General features: G+C 39.3%; 3 protein-coding genes across 3 annotated transcripts; 1 reads left to right on the forward strand and 2 right to left on the reverse strand.

Annotated features, from left to right (window-relative positions):
• The first annotated feature begins 569 nt into the window (after positions 1 to 569).
• Positions 570 to 16,100, forward strand: abcb4 (ATP-binding cassette, sub-family B (MDR/TAP), member 4). Its single transcript, XM_079694598.1, has 28 exons — positions 570 to 930; positions 1,151 to 1,218; positions 1,349 to 1,418; positions 2,066 to 2,216; positions 2,319 to 2,364; positions 2,918 to 3,109; positions 3,651 to 3,822; positions 3,980 to 4,104; positions 4,604 to 4,775; positions 4,885 to 4,998; positions 6,306 to 6,416; positions 6,503 to 6,628; positions 7,099 to 7,302; positions 7,393 to 7,563; positions 7,863 to 8,024; positions 8,119 to 8,307; positions 8,793 to 8,939; positions 9,052 to 9,156; positions 10,285 to 10,362; positions 11,135 to 11,218; positions 11,324 to 11,527; positions 11,647 to 11,747; positions 11,867 to 12,007; positions 12,940 to 13,096; positions 13,204 to 13,401; positions 13,926 to 14,132; positions 14,687 to 14,833; positions 15,251 to 16,100. Exons 2-28 carry the CDS (start codon positions 1,160 to 1,162, stop codon positions 15,455 to 15,457), a joined length of 3,840 nt encoding a protein of 1,279 aa, XP_079550724.1. The 5' UTR covers positions 570 to 930; positions 1,151 to 1,159; the 3' UTR covers positions 15,458 to 16,100.
• A 6-nt stretch (positions 16,101 to 16,106) lies between these two features.
• crot (carnitine O-octanoyltransferase) lies at positions 16,107 to 23,781 on the reverse strand. Its single transcript, XM_079694599.1, has 17 exons — positions 23,624 to 23,781; positions 21,822 to 21,945; positions 21,432 to 21,556; positions 21,150 to 21,331; positions 20,906 to 21,030; positions 20,682 to 20,790; positions 19,977 to 20,070; positions 19,732 to 19,857; positions 19,510 to 19,611; positions 19,290 to 19,373; positions 19,073 to 19,180; positions 18,857 to 18,987; positions 18,639 to 18,762; positions 18,475 to 18,553; positions 18,227 to 18,320; positions 17,881 to 18,000; positions 16,107 to 17,573 (listed from the first exon to the last, which is right to left on the reverse strand). Exons 2-17 carry the CDS (start codon positions 21,934 to 21,936, stop codon positions 17,453 to 17,455), a joined length of 1,839 nt encoding a protein of 612 aa, XP_079550725.1. The 5' UTR covers positions 21,937 to 21,945; positions 23,624 to 23,781; the 3' UTR covers positions 16,107 to 17,452.
• Positions 23,782 to 24,695: 914 nt separating this feature from the next.
• On the reverse strand, positions 24,696 to 26,501 carry acbd7 (acyl-CoA binding domain containing 7). Its single transcript, XM_079641026.1, has 4 exons — positions 26,367 to 26,501; positions 25,532 to 25,649; positions 25,379 to 25,441; positions 24,696 to 25,164 (listed from the first exon to the last, which is right to left on the reverse strand). The coding sequence occupies exons 1-4, from the start codon at positions 26,376 to 26,378 to the stop codon at positions 25,091 to 25,093; spliced, it is 267 nt and encodes an 88-aa protein (XP_079497152.1). The 5' UTR covers positions 26,379 to 26,501; the 3' UTR covers positions 24,696 to 25,090.
• Between the last annotated feature and the right edge of the window lie 244 nt (positions 26,502 to 26,745).

Here is a 26,745-nt window from a genome sequence, read left to right on the forward strand (position 1 = left end):
CAGAAATAAACATTATTACTAGTAAGAATTGCATTTTTTATATCAAGAATTTGCATTCTTACTACTAAGAATAGATTTTTTGATATCCTCCAGAAATGAATAAAAGCTAAATCGGCTTGCCATAAAAAAAACAGTATAATAGGGGACCTTTAAGTCATCATTTCAACCTATCTGAATTAATGTGAAGCAACGATTCACTGAAACAACCGATAAGTTAAACCCCAAGTTTGCTGGGGTCTTATGAAATAACTCACGATCCAGGTAGTAGTATTATTTATATTGTGCACACTTTATATATTATAAGTACACAACATCACACATCCTATTTGCTAAGGAAAACTGAAAACATAGAAGAAAAAAAAATTAGAATATACTTTTTCATAATAAAACGTGAATAAGGTAGTCTGTGCGGAATGTTCACTTTAAAGTAACGCAAGCACAATATTAGCATAATTGTGTTTCTCCATGGAAAAATAATTGATGGGGGTGGGAGGCGTTGCTTTCTACAGGATAACGCAACAGCCTCTCAATATGTCTGCGCATGGCCCTACCCTGTGTGCCATTTTATTGACAATCCGTCTGCATTTCGACATGCAATCCTAAACGTCTTTCCCAAAACGGTGACAGTCTTAACTTAACGTGACACTTACAATTCAGACTTTGATCGATTATTTGCTATAAAGCTCAGAACAGATGACCGGGGGAGTCTCACACTGACAGCCAGCAGCACTGAGAAACACGGGCAGGTCAAAGCTGAACTGTATTTATCTGAAGCTCTTTCGTCCCGGGATAGAGTACCCTACAATAAAAACGCGTGAGGAGGGGAGAGAGAGAGAGGAGGAAGAGGAGGAAGCGTTGGACAGGCGCGCTTGTGATCACCACCTCTGTCAAAAATATACCGGCGGACTGAGAGGGGTTGCGAGAGAAACGGTATGTCAGCGCCTGCTTCAATCTATCTCTATTAAACTCTACTTTGATATACCTACTGTTCTTTTCATAATCCTAGAATATAATACCTTAGTAGCCTATAATAAAATTTGATGACACAGTTTACAATGGACAGCAGACTGAGCTTTGGATCCTGAGGGTGCTCTTATATAGAGGGTTATAATATAAATGGTTGTGATTGGGACGTAACATCTTCTCACAGGACCCAGCCATGGATAAGAAGGACGAAGCGGAAATGATGGACAAACACCAACAAAATGGGGATTTAAGGTATATTTCAATAATTATTTCTCAAAGCCTAGATTGATGGTTTAAAAACATATATCAACAGGTGTCTCAATTGTTATATAGAGGAAATATAAACTTTATATTCAGGCATCATGCTTTTTGAATCCTCCAGTAAAAGCAAGAAGAAAGGAAAGAAGAAAGAGAAAGAACCAAAGTTGCCCATGGTTGGCGCCATTGGTGTGGTGAGTTCAGGATGTAATCTCTCCTTCTCATAACCAGCTGTTTATGCAATGTGCCTACATTTTAAACTGATCAAATGAAAATCATTTGATAATTAATGTGTAAACCAAGCCAATGAAAGCCATTTGTTTGTTATATTGCTTTAGATGCAAAAACAACTGACAAATATGTATTAATTTTTGTATGTTTCTGAGATTCTGAGATTAGTGTGTGTGTGTGTGTGTGTGTGTGTGTGTGTGTGTGTGTGTGTGTGTGTGTGTGTGTGTGTGTGTGTGTGTGTGTGTGTGTGTGTGTGTGTGTGTGTGTGTGTGTGTGTGTGTGTGTGTGTGTGTGTGTGTGTGTGTGTGTGTGTGTGTGTGTGTGTGTGTGTGTGTGTGTGTGTGTGTGTGTGTGTGTGTGTGTGTGTGTGTGTGAGAGAGGATGGGAGTGTGGCACATCCTCATGTTGTTTGGGTTTGACTCCCGGTATCCCCTGCTGTGAGAATATAATAGCTGCATAGAGTTTAAAGTATTTCCCTTGTTCTGATTGCATTGATCACATTTGTTATTAAAATATCAAGCAAGTTACCAGGATAATTCACAATATTCAATCATATACTGACTGACATCTGCTTTGGTCTTTCCACACTCTGTCTTTTATGTGAGTGTAGTTTAGGTTTGCAAGCGGCGTGGACATTCTGTTGATCCTGACTGGGACGCTCTGTGCTATGGTTCACGGTGTCATTCTTCCTCTCATGTGTATTGTGTTCGGGGACATGACAGACAGCTTTATAAATGACTCTGCGATGAGCAGCACCTCCAGTGAGTTTTCAGTTAGACATAGGAGTCATAATTACCTGAAATAGGTTATTAGGTTGTCAATAACACATCATAATAATGTATTTTCTTACCTTGTGTCTTCAGATGCCACAGCTCCAAGAAACAGCACATTACAAGCAGAAATGAAGGGGTAAGACTTTATATAAAGCATAAACAGAGCAGGCTGTTGGGTGAAAATATCTCCAAAATGTTGAATTTATTGTTGTTAATGGTTTTTATATTTGTATAAAGTTTAGGTGGAGGTCGAGGAAATTGCAGTGGTTTCTCTATAAAAAGATATATTTAATCAATTGCATCAACTTTTTGTTTGTATTCCCATGTTTAAATGTATAAGTTAACTTATTTACCGTCTTTCAAATCTAACCACTTATTCAAATGGACAGATTCTACTCTCATTTTCAGGTTCATAATTATTTTTCGTCTCTTTAAACCCCCATCAAAAAAGCCCAGGGTACAGATTGTGAGGAAAATGTGGATATACTCAGATGAAAGCGGTATATTCTAATAAGCCTGCACGATACATAGTGGAGCCAAATCTGCATGGCTGGTTAAATCCCATATTTGACTTTTTTTTCTTTTTTGACAGTTTGTGGGTGTTTAGGCTCTCCAAATACCCAACTGTGTAGGAATGATAAATGTCCCATTTAAAGTCCTATAAGTCAAAAATACTGCTCTCTTTCCAGCTTTGCAATCAGCTACTCCATCCTGGGATTCGTTGTGCTGCTGGTTGCCTACGGGCAGGTGGCCTTCTGGACGCTGGCCGCTGGACGGCAGGCCACACGCATCCGCAAGCTGTTTTTCCACCACATCATGCAGCAGGACATCGGCTGGTACGATGTCACTGAAACAGGAGAGCTCAACACGCGTCTCACAGAGTGGGTAACGGACAAGTCACACACACACAATTTCTCATACAACCGTATTCAAATAAAGCAGGGCTCAGCAACAAACTTTATTTTTTAAATTAACCGATACTTTTTCAAATAAATGATTGATCATTTGGTTAATGCAAGTGAAAAATACCCACCACAATTTCCCAGAGCCTCTGTTTACATTTTTGACCCCTTGATAGCAACAACATTTTAAAAGCTCATTTTTTTCAAGGAGGAAAATGAAAAGATAATAAATAAATAGAAAGTACTTTTATCCAGATTTCGAGAACAGCTTTCTTGCACATTTTAAGTTTTTGCTGGATAATTTTCTGTAAATCGACTTATCAATTATTTATTTCAGTTCTTCTGTAAAGTGGTTATCATCTCTGACATAGAAAAACATGGTTATTTCCAGCATATCTTTTAATATTGTACAATATAATCCTTCCTCTGAGTTAAAACATTCAAATCAGGATTATTCAAGTTACACGGTTTTCACTTTACAACATTACATGCAGCATTCCTTTTTTATGTGCATGCGCAGTGATGTCTATAAGATCCAAGAAGGAATTGGCGACAAAGCTGGAAGGCTTCTCCAGGCCTTAACCACCTTCGTCACAGCGTTTGTCATCGGCTTCATCAAAGGCTGGAAGCTCACCCTCGTCATCCTGGCTGTTAGCCCTGCGCTGGCCATTGCAGCTGGAATCTTCTCCAAGGTAAATCTCCTCTTCTTCTTCTTCTTCTTCCCTTTTAAAGTTCACATACTCTTAATCTATCTTTGTGCCATTCTATTGCTATCCATTTGTAATTCACAGGACTCAGCCCCCTGCAGGTATTCTTAATAACATTGTGTCTTTCTCCTTGTCTTATTAGGTGCTGGCGACTTTCACTACTAAAGAGCAGACTGCATATGCCAAAGCTGGAGCTGTGGCAGAAGAGGTGCTCTCTGCTGTCAGGACAGTGTTTGCCTTCAATGGTCAGGACAGAGAAATCAAGAGGTGTGTACAATATGATCAAAAGCAAAAATAAGATAATACCGAATAGCAGTGATTGTAAATAAATAACCCTGAGTACCATGGGTAGGGTATAATATATAACATCAGAAGTTTCTAGTAGTTTTCAGTCACCTATCTGATCTGAATTTCACTGCAGGAACATCCACATCCACAGTTAAATGCAAACTAGATTTTGACATTCATAGTGATCTCATTGGTGTAAAAAATCAGACTTAACGTGGTTATTTTCTATTCAACAAAGCATTACTTCTGTGTGGGGAGAATAAATCTTGTCACGTAAACTGTCAGAGAAATAGCCCCTGCAAATGCTGTAACTGGATACAACCCATAAAACCCCCATACAATGTGATTAGTGTTTCTACTGATGTGAAATTTAATGATGCCAAAGGGCCGGTTGTCATTGCAATCTAATTTATACATCTAACTATGCTCTCCACTGACATGTTCTTGTGCTCCTGTTTTTGATTGTTTTGAACCACAGATACAATAAGAACTTGGAGGATGCAAAGAACATGGGAATAAAGAAGGCGACATCTGCTAACTTTTCCATGGGCCTCACCTTCCTGTTGCTCTACCTGTCCTACGCTCTGGCCTTCTGGTACGGAAGTACGCTCGTCCTGAGTGATGAGTACACCATTGGATCCGTACTCACCGTGAGTAGACACATTTAGAAAGAGATCCTATTAATCGTTTCTCTTAAAACAAAAGGGAGACTCTAAATAAGAGAGGTTGCTGAGCTAACACTGATGTGTGTCTCTTAAGGTGTTCTTCACCGTGCTGATTGGAGCGTTCGCTGTGGGACAGACCTCTCCCAACCTCCAGACTTTCGCCAGCGCCCGGGGAGCTGCATATAAAGTGTACAGCATTATTGATCATGTAAGGAATGCAACATTCTTACCCAAAGCACACCTTTCACATGATGTTTTTTTTAGACATTGTTGCTGCTGGACAGTTGTCAGTTTGTATTACTGAACATGCACCGCTGTACTCTGGCACTCTGGGGAACCACTTTGATGCAGCCGACAACCTGGAGACAGAAATGTTGGATTTTGCTCTAATTGGAGCACCTGCTGTCAGGTCATTTGGTTGATACTACACAGCTGTGGCTCTGTGAAGTTACTGTGCATGTACCCTGAGATACAATACAGTATCAGTTTTTACAAACATTGCACCCTTAATACACATGTGCAGCAGATTCCTTGTAATGGTATGTTTAGCATATCTTCTGGTATCATATCCCATCATTTCATATACAATTATTTTAACTTAGTGCATTGGATCTCAGCGCAACAAATGATATTGTATTTTATTTTTATCTTATCTAATTATATCGTATTTTATTTTATCTAATTATATCGTAACATATCTTAGCTTATCGTATTGTATCGAATCTTATCTCACTATATCGTATCATATCTTAGATTATTGTATTTTATGTCATTATATCGTGTCATATCTGAGCTGTTATGTTATTGTTATTTAATCTTATCTTATCTTATCTTATCTAATATGTCTTTGACTACCATCTGTGGAATTTAAAATGGTCTAAGAAACACAATTGAACCACTTCCGCAGTCTGGTCTCTAGTTATCCTGGGCCACGATGTTTATAGTTTACTGTGCGTCTGTTTTTCTTTCACAGTAACTACCCACTCAGATTAGTTTATAAGCACGGACAACATCTGTTTAAGCATGAACGATAATCACACAACCTAAAGCAAAACTCAAAAAGTATAAAATCTCCTCTCAGGGCCTTTTCGTTTTTTAAAAGGTCCAAACTCAGAATTTAAGAAGAGTATCCGTTCCAAGTCAAGGACTCTTGCTTCGTGACATCTGATCTAAAATAAGTAGTATGGATACCCTTTTCTTAAACACAGAAAGATGAGGCCTCCAAGAGGGACATAAAACAGTCTCACATTCTCAGTCCAAACAGAGCTAAACCATTGAGGTGGAACTGCAGTGTGTGTTTGTGTGTGTGTGTGAGTGAACGTGTGTGTTTAACCTACCTAGAGAAGCAGAAAAAACGCAAAGCGCTCACCCTACTGTGGGACAGCCTTCCTGCCTTTGTCTTATTGATGTTTTAAGAAGGATTGGGTTATTTATCCAACTGTGTCCGAACTACAAACAGGAACAGAGAGCTGAGTTTTTTAGGAGTGAAATTAAAGTTAACTTTTGTCTCAACAGAAACCGGCCATCGACAGTTATTCAGAGGCCGGCTTCAAGCCTGACTCCATCAAAGGAAACATTGAGTTCAAGAACATCCGCTTCAGCTACCCCTCAAGACCAGACATCCAAGTACGTTCACCATAGACACTGTTTACTGAACTCTTAAACACATTATTCAAACTTTATCTCGTAAATTACGTTGTTTACTTTTGTAGGTTTTAAACGACTTGTCTCTGAGTGTGAAGAGTGGACAGACCATTGCCTTGGTAGGGAGCAGCGGCTGTGGGAAGAGCACAACGATCCAGCTGCTGCAGAGGTTCTACGATCCTCAGGAAGGATCTGTGAGTGACGTTTCCAAAACGCTTCATTTAAATTGGATTCATTTAGTATTTGTTAGCATATCCGCCCTGCTATATTCCAGGACTTAAAATACTACTCAATGTTTTTAGCATGAACTCCCATAACATTTTGTGATTTCATTAGATCAGGTGTGACATGAACAAAAAAATCTGGGTAGTGTTTTCAGTGTTTCTGCCCATATACTTTGAATCATGTGTCACTGCAGGTACGTACTGTAGTAGTTGTTTCCTTCTTCCCAGGCAGCTGTTCTAATAAATCCACTTTGAGAGTCTAAAAAAGTTTTGGTCTAAAAAGTGTTGATTGATGAGATTGGCCACGGTATCAAATATTCAAAGCTCTTAGCGCTAAATGAAATAAGTCCCCAAAAGTGTTGACTATTTTTTAAACAATGACGAGATGCTGTTTCAGATAAATATGACTGTTATATGTGTGTTTGAATCTTGTTTTTCAGGTGACTATTGACGGGCACGACATCCGTTCTCTTAACATCCGCTACCTGAGAGAGATGATCGGCGTGGTGAGCCAGGAGCCTGTTCTCTTCGCCACCACCATCGCGGAGAACATCAGATACGGCCGACTTGACGTGACCAAACAGGAGATCGAGCAAGCTGCCAAGGAGGCCAATGCATACGACTTCATTATGAGCCTTCCTGACGTATGACTGTGTTAATGACTCCCTGTTCTGTGTGTTTATCAAGATCTCCTTCAACCACTTGCTAATATTGAAACTCTTATTGTTGAGCAGACGTTTGAGACGATGGTCGGAGACCGAGGAACTCAAATGAGTGGCGGACAGAAGCAGAGGATCGCAATTGCTCGAGCTCTAGTCCGCAACCCCAAAATCCTTCTGTTGGACGAAGCCACATCTGCGCTTGATGCTGAGAGTGAGACCATTGTGCAATCTGCACTCGACAAGGTACAAATACACAAATCCTGTTCTACCTCATCCAGAACACAGCTTTGCACTTTAATACTGACATGAAGAAAGCTAGTTAAAATCCTAAATTAATGTGGTTTACTACTTCCTTTAGAAACATATTTGGTGTGGCTTTTTTGGTATGGTCATCGGTCCAGTCCATAGACATTGCTACTAATATTAAGGTCTAGCAACTACAAACATGTTACAATGTTTATAAAATTGTACGTAATTTTTTTAATCCTTTTTGTTAATCTAAGCAAAGACATAACAACTGGGACGCATGTCTTTGTGTGCAGGTCCGGCTCGGTCGTACCACCATCATTGTTGCCCACCGCCTGTCAACCATCAGAAACGCTAACATCATCGCTGGCTTCCAGAAAGGTGAAGTTGTAGAGATGGGGAGTCACAGCAAACTGATGGAAGAAAAGGGAGTCTACCACACACTGGTCACCATGCAGGTAAAACACACAAACTATTGATTTGGGTTTGAGTTCAAGGGAAACTTTCAGAATGGTCAGCCATATTGTTTTCCTCTCTCTCTTTCTGTTGCAGACTTTCCAGAAAGAGGAGGAGACGGATGAGGCTGAGTGTGAGCCGTCTGCTGATGAGAAGAGACCCTTAGTCCATACCAACTCTCGCTCCTCTCTGAAAAATAGGAAGACCAGAAGAGGCTCCTCCTTCGCTGTCTCAGAGGCAGACAAAGAGGAGAAAGAAAAGTTAGATGAGGAGAAATTGGAGGAGGTGAGCTGTGCTGCCATATCTCTGGGCTTTGGGTGGATGGGTCAACATGGTCTGTGCAGGTTATTCAATACTTTAGCTGACATTTGGACAAAGGTCAGATCAAGGCTCTCCTCTTTTCCATTACAACTGTCAAGCTATCAAACTCTAGCCATTGCTTTGTGTGGTTTGAATGGCTATGATTGTTTTTAAAAGAGGAAGGTGGGACGAGCACATGACCATTACCACAGTCCTGGAAAGAAGAGGGGAAATGCGTGTGAACGAGATGTGACTCAGCTCTTTCTGCCTTCACCCTGCTTATGAACTATGTACACAATAACCCTAAGATAAAGATATACAATGTACTTTCTCCTCTAATGCCTAAACAGTCTTTCCCTCCATCTTTCCCCACATTCTAGCAGTTGCGTAATACATTTAGTTATTTACCACAGTCCAGGGAAATGCGTGTGAACGAGATGTCACTAAGCTCTTTCTCCCTCTTCCTGCAGGACAAAAATATTCCCCCTGTGTCGTTCTTCAAAATAATGCGTCTCAACATTCCTGAGTGGCCTTACATTTTGGTGGGGACGATCTGTGCCATCATCAACGGCGTCATGCAGCCACTGTTCGCTATCATCTTCTCCAACATCATCACTGTATGTTACTCTTAATATCTGAGCACCACAAAAGTTATTTATTTATGTTCAATTGCAGTGTTTGTCAGATGTTGAAGAAGCCCACAGACAAACTGTTTTTTCCTCTTCTCAGGTGTTTGCACATCCAGATCCAGCCGTCGTCAGGAAAAGAGCTTCGTACTTTTCTCTGATGTTTGTTCTTATTGGAGCGGTGTCCTTTGTCGCCATGTTTTTCCAGGTATGCATGTTGATTTAAGGTGCGTTCATTGCCCTCAAATAAATAGTTTGACACTTGAAGCACTTCTATGATTTCCTGCTGAGGGTCAGAAGAGAAGATTCCTCTCTCATGTCTGTACAATAAACATAATGGTATACCGTACACACAGCAGCTGTTTAGTTTAGCAGCATAACGTCTGTCAACAGGTCTGTCTTGTAGCTGTGGCTGTATATTATCTGTACAAACATGAGATTGGTGTCTACCTACTCATCTAACTCTTGGAATGAAGCTCCCAATAAGTTCCCAAAGTGTCAAATTGGTTCTTGCACTATACAGTATATGCCTAAATCCAAAGAGTGTCCATTGTACTTAGTTGGAAATGTAGAAACCTTGATAGCTACCACACAGGATTACAGTAAGATTTTACGTGAGTGCCCTTGCAAATGACACAAACACACACACACACACTAGGGCTGTGCGATTATGGCAAAAATCATAATCACCATTATTTTGGTCAATAATTGATATCACGATTATTAAATTTGATTATTCATTGACTTTGAAAACATCCATTTATTGAACTTTAAAACAAATACAAATAATAATTTGAACAGTATCTTTTTAACTGTTGATTACCCTGAACGTATAATTCAACTGAAAAACCAATACAAAAATAAATGATACATTTATATTTACATTTAAATAAATAATATCAAAATAATAAATACCAATAAACAAGATCAACAAATATTTTGGAGAGCACTTCAACAAGCTACTAAAAATATGTTAATATGATAAATACAAATAAATTAGACTAAAATAAATTAGATCAAATATGTTGCAGTGCAGTGTCACAACCAAGCAAAGCAAAATAATCGTTTTTTTCGATTATATTGTTTTCGTAATTGTGGCAGGCCAAAATCCTAATTGCGATTAAAATATGATTAATTACACAGCCCTAACACACACACACACACACACACACACACACACACACACACACACACACACACACACACACACACACACACACACACACACACACACACACACACACACACAGCACCTGCACATAAACATATGCAGGTGCTGTGACAGACGTTTTTGCTATGTCCAGTTTTCATGTTTTCTGACTGTAAACGTTCACAGGGCTTCTGTTTTGGGAAATCTGGAGAGCTCCTGACTCTTAAACTGAGACTCGGGGCCTTCAAAGCCATGATGAGACAGGTGAGTGTAAACAACAGAAATCTGAGACCTGCACAAAGGCCTGTGCTTAATTATTAATAAAACAGAGTCTCACCTCTTTCTCTCCTCCCCTGTGCTATATCTCTTTCTGGGCTGAGCTTCATCACAAATTCAATTATTAATAAACAATAACCAAGTCAGGAAGTATAAAGCTGCATCGTTTTAATTCAATAATAGAACCAGAATAAGTTGTTTTTAGGAAAGGACAGACTCAAACATTTTGCTTTCTTAACTTTATGTATCTTGGCTTTGACTGTCTCCTCCATGATTTCCTGCTTGTGTTTTTATCATGTTCTGTTGCCTATTAGCGTTTTCTTTCTTTAACAAATTGTACGGTGTCCTTGGGTGTCATGAAAGGCGCCTAAAAATAAAATGTATTATTATTATTATCTTTTATTTATACAGGGGAGAAACTATGAATTATGATTTCCTTTGATTGTTTTTGAATATATATTTGTTTCACTTAAAATGTTCTTTTCTTAAAAATGATATATCCTAGCTTTGATGGGATAAAAACGTTTTATTTACAAAATGTATGCTAAACTGATTCCAGTATGCTTCAGTGTTTTAAGAATATTATGATGATTATGCGAAAAAATATTGTCACCAGCACAATCTCTATACTTCCATATTATCCCAGGCCAAATTAAAACAATGTGGCACGTAAGACATTTCTGACTGCTGTTGTTTATTTAACGTTTTTAAATGACAAGTTAATGTATAGTATTTATTTTTAATACACATTTGTTTAAAGGACCTTGGCTGGTTTGACAACCCCAAAAACAGTGTTGGAGCGCTCACTACGAGACTGGCCACCGACGCAGCCCAAGTGCAAGGGGTAAGTCTCAACAGCAAACACACGCTCACACTCACAAAGACTACAGCAATGAATCGTCCCAGAAAATCAGGGGTCTTGTGGTCTGCTTTGTTCCCACCTGCTCAGGCCACAGGAGTGCGTATGGCCACGCTGGCCCAGAATCTCGCCAACATGGGCACCAGCATTATCATCTCCTTTGTGTACGGCTGGGAGCTGACGCTGCTCGTCCTGTCGGTGGTGCCCTTCATGGCGGTGGCCGGCGCTGTGGAGATGAAGGCGCTCACTGGACACGCTGCTGAAGACAAGAAGGAGCTGGAGAAGGCTGGAAAGGTAGAGATTCAGTGTGTCACAGTTCCAAGTTGTAATGACTCTGAGCACATTGTGTTAAATCATTAGCCTTTTGATATTCTTTAGAGTACATAACATGTTTTTATGATTTGTCTCTACAGATAGCTACAGAGGCCATTGAGAATATCCGTACTGTTGTCTCCCTTAACAGAGAACCAAAGTTTGAGTCTTTGTATCAGGAAAACTTAGAAATACCATTCAGGTGTGTTACATTATTTAAACCAAATATCCAACATGCCCACTGGATATATGAACACAATTCAATGTTTAATGATCAAATTGGATAGATTAAAAGAGTAATCTCTCTGATTCACTGCGCAGGAACTCCCAGAAAAATGCCCACGTGCACGGTCTCACCTTCTCCTTCAGCCAGGCCATGATCTACTTCGCCTACGCGGGCTGTTTCCGCTTTGGAGCTTGGCTTGTTGAGGAGAACAGAATGGATATTCAGGGAGTATTCCTGTGAGTAAACTGACCGAGTGACCTTTTGTTGTCTCTTAATCAGTAGATAAAGTTTAGTTGTTTTATATAGACGACTTGTGTTGGCGTGCACTTGTAGGTTACAGCAGATCAAAGCATTTTTTAAGCAGCTTTTAATCATTACCCCGGCCTGTAGTGTGCGAAGGGCCACTGTGAGTGGGTTGGCTTGTAATCCAGATGAGATTGTCACGCAAGACACCTGTACCTTTGGTGATGTAACAGTCACATGCGGGTATAGGATGCTAACATGAATGTTGATATGGAGCCACTGCCTTCAAGTGTAGCCTACCTGTTACAAAGAGAGGAAGTCCAAAGGTCATTGCACCTTCAGCTTCTGAACATTAGACCATAAAACACAGTATATATTAACTCCTCACTCCCATACACCATGTTATGCAACCTTGTGCAGTGAGTTATGTAAGTAAATACATTTATAATGATGCACAAGACATCTATTATAACATGTTGATAGTCTGGAAATGAGACAAAATATCTACAGCCACACAATCAGCCGTGTGATGCTTTTCTTAAACATAACGTTGTTTTGACCTAAAACATGCTAGAGTTTGCAGGTATATCATGTTCAGTTTAGCCTGTTAGATGATAAATGAACTAATAAGCACTAAACACAAAGTGCAGCTGAGGCTGATGGGAATGTCATGATTAGTTTTGTGTCGTTTCATGTTCATTAACCAAAGTAATGGACAAAACTAAGAGAAAATGTATCTTAAACTTGAGAAAAATGTCTTTATACATATTGGATGACTGCTGCGGAATTTGGTCATGATTTCTTAACTTCTGTTAGATATATTTAATATATCTATATGCGCTTGTAAAGCACTTTAAAAATGCTTGTCCTGTGACTGTGAAAATATGAATGATAAAAACTAACGTGCATGGATTTCGTCTCCTAGTGTGGTTTCTGCTATTCTGTACGGAGCCATGGCTCTCGGAGAGGCCAACTCCTTCGCTCCAAACTACGCTAAGGCCAAAATCTCAGCTGCCCACCTCATGGCACTGATGGACAGAGAGCCCGCCATCGATAATCTATCCCAGGCGGGAGAGTCACCGGTACATTTTAACACAAAGCCAAACCAAAAAAACAACACTCTTGTAATACCACTCTTTAGACAGATGCTAACATATCTCTCTTTTGTGTCCTCTCTTTAAACCCCCAGGACACATTTGATGGTAATGTGCAATTTGACAGTGTTATGTTTAACTACCCGTCACGCCCTGATGTGCAAATCCTGCAAGGGCTGAATCTGAAGGTGAGGAAGGGAGAGACTCTGGCCTTGGTGGGGAGCAGTGGCTGTGGAAAGAGCACCACCATCCAGCTGCTGGAGAGGTTCTACGACCCCAGAGAGGGGAGAGTGGTGAGAAGACAAATAGACGTACATACTTTGTGCAACTGGGTTAACACCTTTATCTACTGCAACTTGTGTGTTTATGGCTACTTTACAGCACTCACATGATGAGTGGAAAATAAAAACTGGCTGAAGCTGGTGTAGCATGTGTGTTTTTATCTTTACTGCACAAGCCATTTCATTTTATCTTGATGGGATTAATTCCCGTTCATACTGACAGTCCTCTGAGAATGTGAATCATTTTATAACTAAATTCACATTTTTGTTGACGTTGAAAATGAAAAGCTATTTTTTTACTACACTGAGAGAACCCTTTGCAAAACCTCTCTGTACCTGAGTATGATGATAATAAATATTATTTTATTCTAAAAGGCACACAGACATACTTAGCAACTATTTGATGACCAAAGTGGAGTATTCAGCAACTATAGATCCAAATTATCTTAGGATTTCTTGGATACCAAAAAAAAATCAGCATGTTATAGACATCAATCCTTTTACAATAATGACTGCAAAATACTTTTCTCCTTCAGCTTCTGGACAATAAAAATGCACAAGAGCTGAACATCCATTGGTTGAGATCTCAGATAGGCATCGTGTCCCAGGAGCCCGTGCTGTTTGACTGCACGATAGCCGAAAACATCGCCTATGGAGACAACAGCCGCATTGCATCGCAGGCGGAAATAGAGGAAGCTGCCAAAGCGGCCAACATCCACAGCTTCATCGATAGCCTGCCACAGGTAACTGCTGAGGTTTCAGTGAGGAGATATGTCAAAGCCTGAAATTAAAGATGTGTCGTTTTGGTGTGAGCAGTTTTATAACATCTCAAGGCCCTCTACTGGGCATTTGGGAAAATGTTTCTCTAGTGGTACTTGTTTGGGCTATAGTATACTGTATGTGACCAGGTTTAGAGATATGCCGTTTGTCAATACATCTGATTTCTTTCTGAACAATGACAGTTAATGGGATTTGTTTTTAGTGAATCTCACAGAATTTACATTACATCCATATTTATTCAATTTAAACAAAATCAACAGAGAAATATCTGTAAACTTGTATAAAAGTTTCTCAAAATTAATAAATAATGGATCAATATTTCACTTTTAATCTTAATTTAAATAATAGCCTCACAACTATCTCTCTGTTGTTTTGGTATCAATTCCATTATTCTTTCTTGGAAAAGACTCTACTGTAAGATAATGTTTAAGTATTTAAAATGGAAATATTTCTGCGAGGTGGCTTTTGTCTTTATTTAGCATGTATAACAATGCACCTCTCTCTCTGTGTTGAGCAGAAGTACAACACTCAGGCCGGTGATAAGGGAACGCAGCTATCAGGTGGTCAGAAGCAGCGTGTAGCCATAGCCCGAGCTATCCTCCGCAACCCCAAAGTGCTGCTTCTGGACGAGGCCACCTCCGCACTCGACACTGAGAGTGAGAAGGTAAGCGTTACGGGCACCAAGACCAACGAGCAAGAAAATGGGGAGAACTGGCGTTTTACCAGAAAGGTCCTTTTAGATACAGTAGATTGTGCCTGGGAGATGGGCAGCAAAGAAAACGTTTCATATACACAAAATGACAGAACACATCACAAAAAAAACTTAACAAAAAAAACAATACAGGAATTGTACAGCAACAGTCTTAAGCTTAAAGTCGATTCATTAAATGTACTTAATCCACTGAGGAAATGAAGTGCAAGTTATTCAAAATGACAAAAAATTGAATGTGCATTATCCCTCCACGACACAGGAAGTATTAATAATTCAAATCAATAGAGAAAGATGGATCAAACCACGCCTTTCTCCAAATGTTTTTCTATAAGTCCATGTGATCTCACTGTCATCATGCTGCTCTTCCAGGTGGTGCAGGAGGCGTTAGACGAGGCCAGTAAGGGCAGGACGTGCATCATTGTGGCCCACCGTCTGTCCACCATCCAAAACGCAGACCGCATCGCTGTCTTCAAGGGAGGAGTGGTGGTGGAAGAGGGGACACATCAACAGCTGCTGGCCAAAAAGGGATTCTACTTCATGCTGGTCACCACACAGATGGGACACGGGAGGGAATAGGAGGACATAGACGTGTCCAGAAATATTCATGTTTCCCTGTCCTGCTTTAGTAGAGCAATGAATGTGATCATCAGACAAGTCAAAAAGCCAAGTCAAACTCCTGTATTACCGTTCATGAGCCGTCACTTCTAAGGGCCTTTTTCACAGATATCATTTGATATGTGATAGTAGGAGATGTGCAGATGTTGATAAGATCACAGATACTTGTATTGTGCATGCTGGCTTACTGAATGTTATTAGTAACACCTGCTCTTCTACTATCACAAGTCAAAATGTCTGCTGTTTTTTTCCCCGCCAGTTTATGCCTTGAACACATGGACTCCAGTTTTCCTTTCTTTATAAAAGGTGGACCCATTTGTTGCCAATACGCCTTAGCTGTTGATTTCTGGTGCCATCTTCTTTTAAGCGTTAAATACTACTGATGTACAGAGATTAAAGATAGCGACACACTGGATTTATTATGCATGATAGAATAAGTATGCATTAAGTATACATCTGACATCATTCAAAATGTTCTACAGTATATGTATTTGAGCACATTCTTTTATAATTACTTGATTTTCATGATGAAGAGTATCTTTTTGTTACAGTCAGTGTTAATAATGGAATAGAAGTGCCTAAAATAAAAAATATCGTACACACAGGGCTGTTCAGAGTTTAATTTTGTATTGTCACACTTTGGTTGCAATCACAAGGAATCCTATTGTTTCCACAAATGCAAGGAAGGACTAACCTTCTTGTAAAACTTGCCTTTATGTCACTATTAAAGTGTTGTATTCAGTAGTTGAATCATCCACTTACTTTAACATCAGATTAGAGTTCGCAACATTTCCAAGATCAAATACATTTATCATTTTGAATAATAAAACAAAAGTATTAAAAATGTTAATTATTAAGCTAGTGTTCATTGTATGTTTAAATGAAGTACAATCTTATTCACATTTTTTCCAAAACCTTTGTCCACACAGACAGATTTGTTTTTAAATGCAGAGGAAATGAGTGGATGGAAATCACAGTTTTTTGGGCTCATTCACGTTTTACAGCAGCAATCCTAATATACATTCGTATTAACATTTAACAATCTCGAGCGTGACGTACAGATAAAGGAAAGCTGCATAGTGTCTAGGCTTTTTGTGGTGCGGTGACCAAGCAAGTAAGGCAACCATAAGCAAACCAAAACTTTTCAACATCAATAGATCTGAAGGCCACTCTTAGTTCCCAAAAGTCAAACTGAAATTTGATGGTTTGATTAAAAAGTGGAAGCTAGCTAAATGGTACGTTACTTCCTGCATAGCTTGGTAGTGTTAGCCGTCTTTCCTACAGTATATAGGGTGAATGCAGCTAACAGCTTACCCATACCTGTGTTGCCCACTACAACTATCAACACTGTAATTCCTATCACGATTTTGATTGTAGGCAAACATTAAACAAACAGTAAAACCATATTAACAGATTTCTTCTACAAAAATAATTTCAGTCCAACTTTTAAAGTTATGTGGTATTCTCTAGATTTGTACTAATCCATAACATAAAACAAATCAATTATATTTAACTTATAAAGTTATTTTTAATGAGTTAAATCGGAATGCATAATTGCAAAACTAATTAAAGGACAACAACTAAAAGAAAAAAAAGCTATTTTCTTCAATTGTCCATGGGTCACAGCGTCTGGTAAATATTTACCCCCTGAAGAACCAACACCATAAAAAGGTCTTGAGCCATAGCATTGGCTTATCTTAAAAACGGATTAATACTGTCAGAATTTAAAATGAAACATTCTCCAAAAAATTTACACAAGAATCATAAAGATTTACACTAAAAATTATAAATCAGTACATGAACCAGAAAAGCTGATAAGATTTGATTTAATGCCCAAACCAGTGGCTATCAGCAGATCAGATTCAGTAACTTTGCATTGATCTGTGCTCTGAACAAACATGACTATCGCTAACTGTCGGCTATTACCAGTGAACCATGAGGGCAATAAAGTGTTACTTATAGCTGAGATGTGGTGGCCAGGTGGAGCATCTCATGCATGGAGCTGGAGAAGTTGTTGAACAGAGTCGCAGCGTCTGTCTCACGGCAAGAGTTCCACGCCGAGACAGAGACCACGATCCTGGGGAGAAATAAGGCAGAGTGTGGGTATTATTGAAATCGCTGAAAATGCAGGGAGGCTACGCACAAATGTTCAACTGTTAAGGTAAAAACTGTATGTAAATAAATATATTCAGTTGAATGACAAAGATGCACATCATTAATATTTAAGAACTAGGAAAAGCAGCTTATAATTTAGCAAATAATCTAATTAATAAAACTAATTAATCTTGTGTTTTAAAAGGTTGCTAAAACATTACAGTTGGAACAGAACGATTTTCAGAAGAAAAAACTGCATTATGGAAACATGCGTATAAGCCTTAACCCACCTGTCGTCTCTGATGCGGTAGAAAAAGCCGTAGCCGTGGTGCACCATGGGAGCCATGGCCCCCAGAACTGTGGTGTAGCCCACCAGGCTGGACGACAGCACGAAGTTACCACCTCCACCGCTGCAGACACAAACACAAGTCAGACAGAAGGAACTCCAACAATACTGCAGTTTTTCCTTATTAGGACATTGTCAATGTGCTTTTCTTGCTACGACTATGTAAAATATATGTTTAAAAAATAATGGAATTTGGAGATGGGCATAGTGGGTCATCTCACTCCTTAAATTAAAAGAATATGTTTTAAAAACAGCATAGACACACACAGACACAGCTTTACAGGTAGTACCTCAATGAGTAAAGGGGATCCATGAAGAGGTCTGGAGTGGGAAGTCCCTCCTCTCTGGCGATAAGATACAGCCCAAGAAGATGCCTGTCAAAACCTGGAAACATTGTCAGAAAATGACAGATAAATATTTGAGACATAAGCGTCAGAAAACAACATGTGACCCTGATCATCCAAACATTAATACTCCAATTTATAAATAGGAGGAGATACCAAGACGCATTTTATCGTGACAGCAAAACTGAACTAACCTTGTCCATCCTGGGCTTCAACCATCAGGTTGTTGTGCGTATTGAAGGCTGCCAGCATGGCTTTCCTCCTGCTACCAGCCTGACAGAAAAATAAATGGATGTACCCTGTGAAATGAGCAAAAGCCTGATTTTGCCACAGTGCAGAGTTTCAGACGTGTACTTACATCACACGAGGGGTCCATCATGGCGTTACACCAGCTGACAGCCTCCTGGGTGCAGGGACGCATCGTCTCCGTCCGGCCGTGGTAGAACTTGCGAGTCATTGCGGTCTCATAACAACTGCCCAGCCTGTGAAGGGTAAGGAGAGAAATGAAGGGCCTTTCACTTCTTGGACATCAAACATCAGTAAACACATGGTGCTATTTTTTGTAAAATCTTGTACCTTTTGTGCATTCGCTGGAAGGCCAACTGCTTTGCTAGTTGTACAAAAGTGTCTGGGTGCAGCTTCTTCTGTTTGATGGCATCTTTTCCAAACGCTGTGAAGGCGTAACACACAATCTGCAGGTCCTGTGCCTGAAAAACCACGACCCACACGGCTGTGACTAGGTGATTCTGCATCAGGCTTTTTCTACTACAGTTTGGTGTAATCCTGGCTCACCGTCTCCAGGTACTGCTGTTTGGCGTGGCGGATGTCACTCCGGACTTTTTCGTCCACAGTAAATATCAGCTCCTCAGGACGGTGCACGGCTCTGACTGCCTCTGATCCCTTCAAAAGCATAGACATCGTTATGTGGAGAGTTGACATATACGTTTAAATTGAACCACCAAGGACTATTTAAATGGTTGTAAACAATAAAGTAATAGTCAATATTTACCTTCCATTTGCCTTCTGTAGCTTTGATTTGCTGGTCCATATACCAAGACATAGACACCAGCACCATGGCATCAAAAGGTGCATGCTGCAAAAAAACAATCAGTGTTATGAAATCTGTTTTTTCGTATCTTAATGATAATGAAATCTTTCACATACAGTATACATGTGTCATATAGTGTTTCTCAGATTTCCTTTAGCATGACACACGTATACAAACTCACATCACAAGTGGTTCCAAAAGTTCCATCTGCGAAGCTGATTGAGTTGTACGATTTGTCGCCCCAGCGGATTGTGGGGTCGCCTGTAAGGGCCGCCCTGGTTATCTTTGTTCAGAATTTCAAAGTCACACAATCAGAAACAACTCATTCCTTGAAAAGATATATATGAATTCTAGTGAACAATAGGTCATACAAAGTGAAACATATACTTTGTGATGCTCTTACATTTGTGTAGTTCACTGCAGAGGAGTAGGGTTTTGTTTCATCCAGAGATAAGACGAACAGGCTGCTCTGGATGGTCTCCAGGATGTTGCTATTGTGTGGATCGATGCTTATTAGATGCTCCCTGGTCTGCAGAGAAAGATAAATACTGACAGTACTGACTCAACAATGCTTTTGTAATATAAGAACTGTTTTAGATCTCATTAACAAAGATGGACACCTAAATGTTGAAATGTGAACACCCATACCTGCGCCCAGCGAGTCCTCTCTTCTGAGGTGAGGGCCGACACTCCGTCTCCCTCTGGCTCCCCCTCACAGCACTCTTTCACATAGCTCAGCTGCCTGTACATCAAATAAAACAAGGCAACATTGAGCCCTCTATGCTTCTCAATCACCTAATAGAAGCTCATAGTTTGATAAAATACCTTTTTAATACCACACAGAATGCAATTTTAAACAAATAAAGCGTCATCAAATGTATTTTTGAATCCAATTCTTCCCAGGAGTACTGTATATAGCATTAACCTTTCACAGCTAATTATGAATGATATGTTTATGGATTTTGATCAATGATATGATCAACTTGGAACCCGATAAGCAAGTTCTTGCTGGAATTAACACCGGTTTCCCTGTTAACACAATGAACACACGTTTCCCTGTTGCTTCTGTAATACAATTATTTAAAATTCCTGCTGCTCTGGGGCACAGCAAAAACTGTTATTCTTTCATATATATTTCTTACTAGGACAGTTAAGATTCTGACTAATGGTGAAAATGTATCCTCACATCTCTAAAAATAGAATAAAATGAATTCAAACTCAGTGGTAGGATGTGTACTGTTCCTCCATGTTTTAGTACATTTAGCACTATCAGCAGCAGTTTGTTCATGGACGGACCTTTCAACCCTCCGTTGTTCTGTTGAATGTTGTTTGTACTTGTGTGTATATCACTACCTGAGTATTTCTGGAGGAGTGAGGATTTGTCCATCACACACTGCATCAAATGTGAACATCCGTCCACGACACATCACCACCACATGGGAAGGGCACGGCCCCTCACTCTCTGTGGCAAGGAAAAAAACGCACAAAAACAACGGTTATAATAAAAAGCTGAGAAATTTTGCTAAAGCTATCGGAGGTGTGTCTGAAGGCTCTAGATAAGATAAGATTATTTCTACCTGTCTTGAAGTAGTTACGGATGGTGTCCTTCTTCACTCCAGGCACTTTGCAGGTGCAGAACAGCATTCTGAACTGGTCCATATCTAACGGTAGTTTGCCGGTTTTCTGAGGATGCAGCCTCTCTCTAACAGGAAAACAAAACAACACATTTCATAAATACCCCATTTCATATCAAAAAGACCAGCTTTTGATTAAAAAAACACAGAAACATAGCTTGTAAAAATGTGTTTGAGCAATTCTTACGTGCGGATCAGGTTCCAGTACTGTAGTGTGTGCCATGTGCTAATACTAGCCCTCTGCAGCTGAGATCCCTCTTCGGGGAGCCAGCAGTGCTCCAGGTAGGGCCCCGGGCCGGCAAAGTTCCCATTCAGCTGAGATGGGATGCGAACCTCCAGATACGCAACATCTAACCACCATTCTTCCAGCTGAGGAATGTTATTTTAGTTTAAAAAACATATAAGTAAGGATGAGTAAAACATCTAAGACTGTAGCACCCAAAAAATAAATGACAGATTCATTACACACCCAATTCCTGTTTGTTCTGGCTTTCTGCAGTAGCTTTTGGTGCAGCTCTTGGCCAACACCCTCTTGAAATGTATTCACAATGTCCAACGTAGCCTTAAACTCTTTATCAGATGCAAATGGACGAACTGATGGAGACATGGCAATACAAAATAATTGTGAACATTAGGCATTTTTTATTGTAAAAACTGAAGATTTCATGAGCTTGCGTACATTTTACAAAATGAGAACATATGCAACAATCATACACGCAAGCTAAAACATTTGTTATAATATTAAGAGTTTGACATGATTAAAACACCTCAAAGTTGCACATTTTCTTTTCAAATAGTGAGTAAATTCTGAAACAGAGGAACTTGTGACACAGCAGGTTGTTCAAAGTTACTATCCTACCTGCATTCAGGTACTTTGAGAGGCTGGTCTCCAGTGATGGGACCGGCAGGGATGGCAGGGCGTCTTGGTGCTGGAAGGTCGTCTCTGGGGGAGCCTTTGACAAATGATTATCCATTTCTTCTCCCTGGAAGGAATTAAGAATGGATCAACAAAACAAACATCTGTAATAGTTGTGTCCTAAATCAGAGGTTTCAGATTATCTACAACATAACTTTAGATCTGAAAACTGCACGTCCAGTTTATATGACTATAAGATAACGTTTAAGTTGTACAATATGCCTGTAATTCAAATGTGCAGCTTTATCATTTTTCTGTAGAATTGTTTGCAGGGTTTCATTCATATTACACATTGGTTAACTGGTAATTAAATAAATATAATCTGTGCAACATTGTGAAGAATATATAAGGTTAGACCAGGGGTGTCCAAACTGCGGTCCGTGGGCCATTATGAATCGGCCCTCAGTTAATTCTGAAAGTATGGCCCACAAATTAAACTTGTGCTTGTCTTATATTGTACTTCGTAAATATATATGTTAACATATATTACACAGTATTCATGTGTCAACAAGCCCACTTTTAAAATGAATTCAATCAATTACATTTGAAAACATTTTCTAACAAATCTAACTTGATAAGAAAAAAGCCCAATAACTTCTTTGTATAACAAGCGTGAAATATACCCTTCATATTTCCCCTAATTATTAGCAATCTGAGGCTCCTGTTTTAAGGAATGAGCTGCTAACAAAATAAATGAAACCCTATGGAGAGTTGGGGTTGGCTGTAAGCTGTTTTTTCTTAAAGCATATTCAAGTAACAAGCATAATTGACCTACATTTGATTGATTTTGCTGATTTATAACTGAATTTATGAGGCAATAAACCTCACCTCTGTAGAATGATCGAGTATGCATTGTATGCATGTGACAAACTCTAGTAAGTGTCCCAGCCCTTCTTATATTTTTCTGTATGTGGCCCTCGTTGAAAAACGTGTGGACACCCATGGGTTAGATAGTGTTCTAATAAACGGTTTGCCTGTTCTATCATCTATCATCATGTGATTGTTATAATTTATAATTTCATCTGCCCATACGCATGCAATACTGTATGAACACTCGATGTTTCTGTTGTTATTGCACCAGCTGTAAAGATGTCTAATTATCATACAATACTTTGTCCATTACCATTGTGTTGTCTGATAACAAACACCGTTAGCTATTTCAGCATCAAGAAAAGTACTTTTCACTTTGCAGCCAAACATGGACTTAACTTAAGTATCAAACCAACTACTTGAATCGAACTTTTAGAGTGGACTTTGCACCCTAACTCAATAAATTATTAACGTATAGTTGGTGCAACAGGCTGCTTTGCACAACATAAACAAAAGCTTTGAATTTAATTGTTACTGATAAACATTCACATGCTTTTTATCTGTTATCCCACAGTTCCAAAGTGCTTTAACGCGTTGCTGAGCTGTGTTGCTACATGAAACTACGTTAATTTATAATCCTCCTTCAAAACCACGAGACTCAAGAAAAGTTGAGTTACTTAGCTTTCAGAGCCCTAGGTAATGGAAACACGGACTGCTAAACCGCTTGTTGAAAGCGGTCAGTTTGGGAGTTTTTACTTGTTTATTCATGCAACAGACCTAACTGTTTCGAGTGAGCAAGCAAACGATTATAGTCACATCGCATTAGCTACTCTCGCCTGCGGATATTGTCAACAACAATAGACATGTTGTCAGGGGTAAACTTGATTTAACGACACTGTTCCTAGCTTTCCAACATAATGCATATCTTAGCTCACCTTCTTCAGGATGAGTCGACTTTGCTTACAGTATCAATGCACAGTAGAAATATCTGTAGTCAGTGTGTTTATGTCCGCAGCAGCAGCAGCAACAGCGGTCCTGTTACCTTTACCCCACTAAACCCATCCGGAAAATCTCACTGCGCATGCGCGAGATGGTGGCACTTGACCTAGATTTAATCAGTGAAACAATGACTAGGCACTGATAGTGAGCTGTTATACTGCACAGAGGTGACAGGGCTTTGATTTAATGAATGAAATCCCATTCTTGCAGTTAGTCTTTATATATGTGCGGTATAGATAAGGTATAGACAGACATAGTTTCAGTAATTAAGAATAAATAAATAAAAGAGATATTTTAACCCCTATTTCCAAGCCCAATGTGAACAAGAAGATTTACATTTCATGTGACCTCAAATTGCTAGCACTGTATTAAAGTGTAACCAGAGAGCAGTGATAACTGGGCATTTTCTGAAGTAGATATTTATAATTTAACCCAATACAAGATGCAATGGTGATTGACACATGTATCACCTGTGATGGAGCAGAGCAATGTTAAGAGGGGAGAAGCATGCATATACAATATTAGCATACTCAAGCTACAGATTGTACAATGGTCTTTCAACTAACAGAAGAGAGACATTGCCAATTTGATCACATTTTCACTTTTAGTATTCGTTTCACATTGATCTGAAAAGTGAGACTGGTATCTGTTTTGCTTGCTTTAATCATTCCTCTTCATAATACCTAATTACATTACTTACTTAAGTGCTTCCAATGTACAGTAAGTTGAACAAAATCTACAGTCTTTGTTGTGTTGCTAAAATACTCTCAGTTGCCAGACTATTCCGTGCACCAAGCCAAAACTAAAACAGTCCTGCTATAAATCATATCTTGATGAAGGTCAGAAATCTGTTGGTTTAAATGTGTGTTCATTTTGGAGGATGTCGTTTTTGTTTCTGTTGAATTTGTATTCAGTAAGGTGTTAGGGGTTAGGGGTTTCTATAATTGTGACCCCCTTCGTTATATCAATGAGGGTAGGCTGAATAACAACAACAAAAGACAAACCATAAACAGTGCTCAAATACGTTTTATTTTGACATTTCACAGCATTGAGTTTATCCTGGTGGGATGAAGAATCAAGGTACATTTAAAAGTGAATGTGTTTTGCTGGTAACACGTGGTGACAAGTTTAAACTACATCTACTAAGTTAGTAAAAACAGAAATGAGCAAATGTAATATTTCTAACTTTACAGGATGCATGGAAGTTGTTCAATTAGTAATCCATTGCAAAAAATTTAAAAAACATGAAATACAGCAAATTTCAAATTACCCTTGTTTCTGCATAATTGTAGACTCTGAAAACCGAAGGCTACGTGCTATTAGGAATATCTGCATTGCAGTTATTGCGTTAGTAGGCTGTCCTCTTTTTGGGTTAATCATGCCTCTTCTGTTCATTTCAAGCTTTACAAGCCATATTTGCTGACGACTTCCGTTGCAAGTGCAATGTAGGCCGACATGGCATCCTCCTTGGACTTTTCTGAAAGATATTTGGATTAAAACACAACATTTTAATATGATTCATGATTCAAGTTTCAAAGGTTTATCGTCATAACATATACAACTATGGTGTAGTTATTTCGTGTATGAAAAACAGGTTCCTCAACAGTGCAATTACAAGACATAGAACAAATTATATAAACTAATGTTGCTTGTTTTCTAGCCAGCTTTACAAGTAATTCTTTATAAGTTACCTTTCCTAGAGTTCCAGGCATCCCACTTTGCTTTTCCTTTGAAGTCCAGCATTCCTGGTCTTTCTGCAATTGTGACATGACACACAGGGAGTAAGGAAATGTTCAGAAATTCTGGAACATTGCATGGAAGTTATTCTGAATCGGAAGTCATACCGGTGTTAACATCTCCAACTGTTGCCTGCTTATAAAGGCCATAGAGGTCCAGCAGCTCCTGGTCTGTAGGCCTCGTCTTCACCTTCTTCACATCATCTGCCAATTTCTCAAACTCAGTCTGCAGATAACAAATGTTCCCACAGCCACTCATTATATTAGTGTTATCTTATTCAATGCTAAGCTATCATTTCAGCACAGGGTAAGCACTGATATAAAACACTTATCTTCTTTGTCAAGTCCGACAGATGAATCAGTTTAAGGAATGTGCATATTAATAAGTTACAAACAACACTGATTAAAAATCTGAGCATAGTGTTGTAGTCATGGTGCACAGCCTGGGAGACCTTTTGTTTCACAAGTTTGAGTTAAACAATAGGCTTTTTATTCAACACTCTAGTGCTTTGTGCCTACTTGAATAATCTCCTTTACAAAAGATCTAGCACATTGCATAACAGATCATTAAAGATAGGAAACGTGAACACCATGAACTCTAAATATTAACCTCCAAACCAGGAGTCGAAATGGTCATTAAAAGTGAAATGTTTTCCATCTACTAAATGTAATAGAGCCAACTCCTTTCTATAATTACTTATTTAAAATACTCTTTATTTGGCTCGTTGTTTAAGCAATCTGCTTGCACTAAGAACCAGAGAATACATATGTTAAGACTCATTTGTATTACATTAACTCATCCCACACCGACAAAGATGGTTGACACACACGAGTATGACTGGAAGGAAGTGAACACACCCTGTCGCTACAACCGCTCTTTATTTAAATGCGATAAAGCGTCTACGAAACACTGCCGCATACAATGGAAGAGGATTTTTTTTACCTGAGAAGCCATTTTTGTAGATGCAGTACCGAGGTCCAGATGAATTTATGTCTACAGCTGTCGGCTGGAATGGACGTCTCTGCGCAGCTGTGAATGCCACAGACTGTATATGCAAGATATGGGCCAAGGACCGTCCTGCGGAGGAGGGAGTAGAGAGAAGCCGAGCAGCTGATTGGCTCAGGATACACACACACAGGGACGTGCACAGACATTTGGGGGGGCTATTGCTCTAAACTGGAAAAAGCCCCCCCCCCCCCCCCTCGAAAAACAACATAAGACCTTTTGAAAATTCGAACTTTTTTTTAATGTAAAAGAAACCAAACGATTTTTACATTAACTAATTTGAAGAGTAATTCACAATATCATTTCATAACAAAAT

The sequence above is a fragment of the Notothenia rossii genome (genome assembly GCF_949606895.1).
Source record: "Notothenia rossii genome assembly, chromosome: 7".
NCBI lineage: Eukaryota > Metazoa > Chordata > Actinopteri > Perciformes > Nototheniidae > Notothenia > Notothenia rossii.

Coding starts and splice junctions, on each gene's coding strand:
- abcb4 (XM_079694598.1), top strand. CDS start 1,160: ATGGATAAGAAGGACGAAGCGGAAATGATGGACAAACACCAACAAAAT. Junction 7,564..7,862: donor TGCAATCTGCACTCGACAAG/GTACAAATACAC, acceptor CTTTGTGTGCAG/GTCCGGCTCGGTCGTACCAC. Junction 13,097..13,203: donor CCCAGGCGGGAGAGTCACCG/GTACATTTTAAC, acceptor TTAAACCCCCAG/GACACATTTGATGGTAATGT.
- crot (XM_079694599.1), bottom strand. CDS start 21,936: ATGGATAATCATTTGTCAAAGGCTCCCCCAGAGACGACCTTCCAGCAC. Junction 21,332..21,431: donor CCAGAACAAACAGGAATTGG/GTGTGTAATGAA, acceptor AACATTCCTCAG/CTGGAAGAATGGTGGTTAGA. Junction 18,763..18,856: donor TTCCAGCGAATGCACAAAAG/GTACAAGATTTT, acceptor TACCCTTCACAG/GCTGGGCAGTTGTTATGAGA.
- acbd7 (XM_079641026.1), bottom strand. Junction 25,442..25,531: donor AGTTGGAGATGTTAACACCG/GTATGACTTCCG, acceptor TCACAATTGCAG/AAAGACCAGGAATGCTGGAC. Junction 25,165..25,378: donor TGCCTGGAACTCTAGGAAAG/GTAACTTATAAA, acceptor AATATCTTTCAG/AAAAGTCCAAGGAGGATGCC.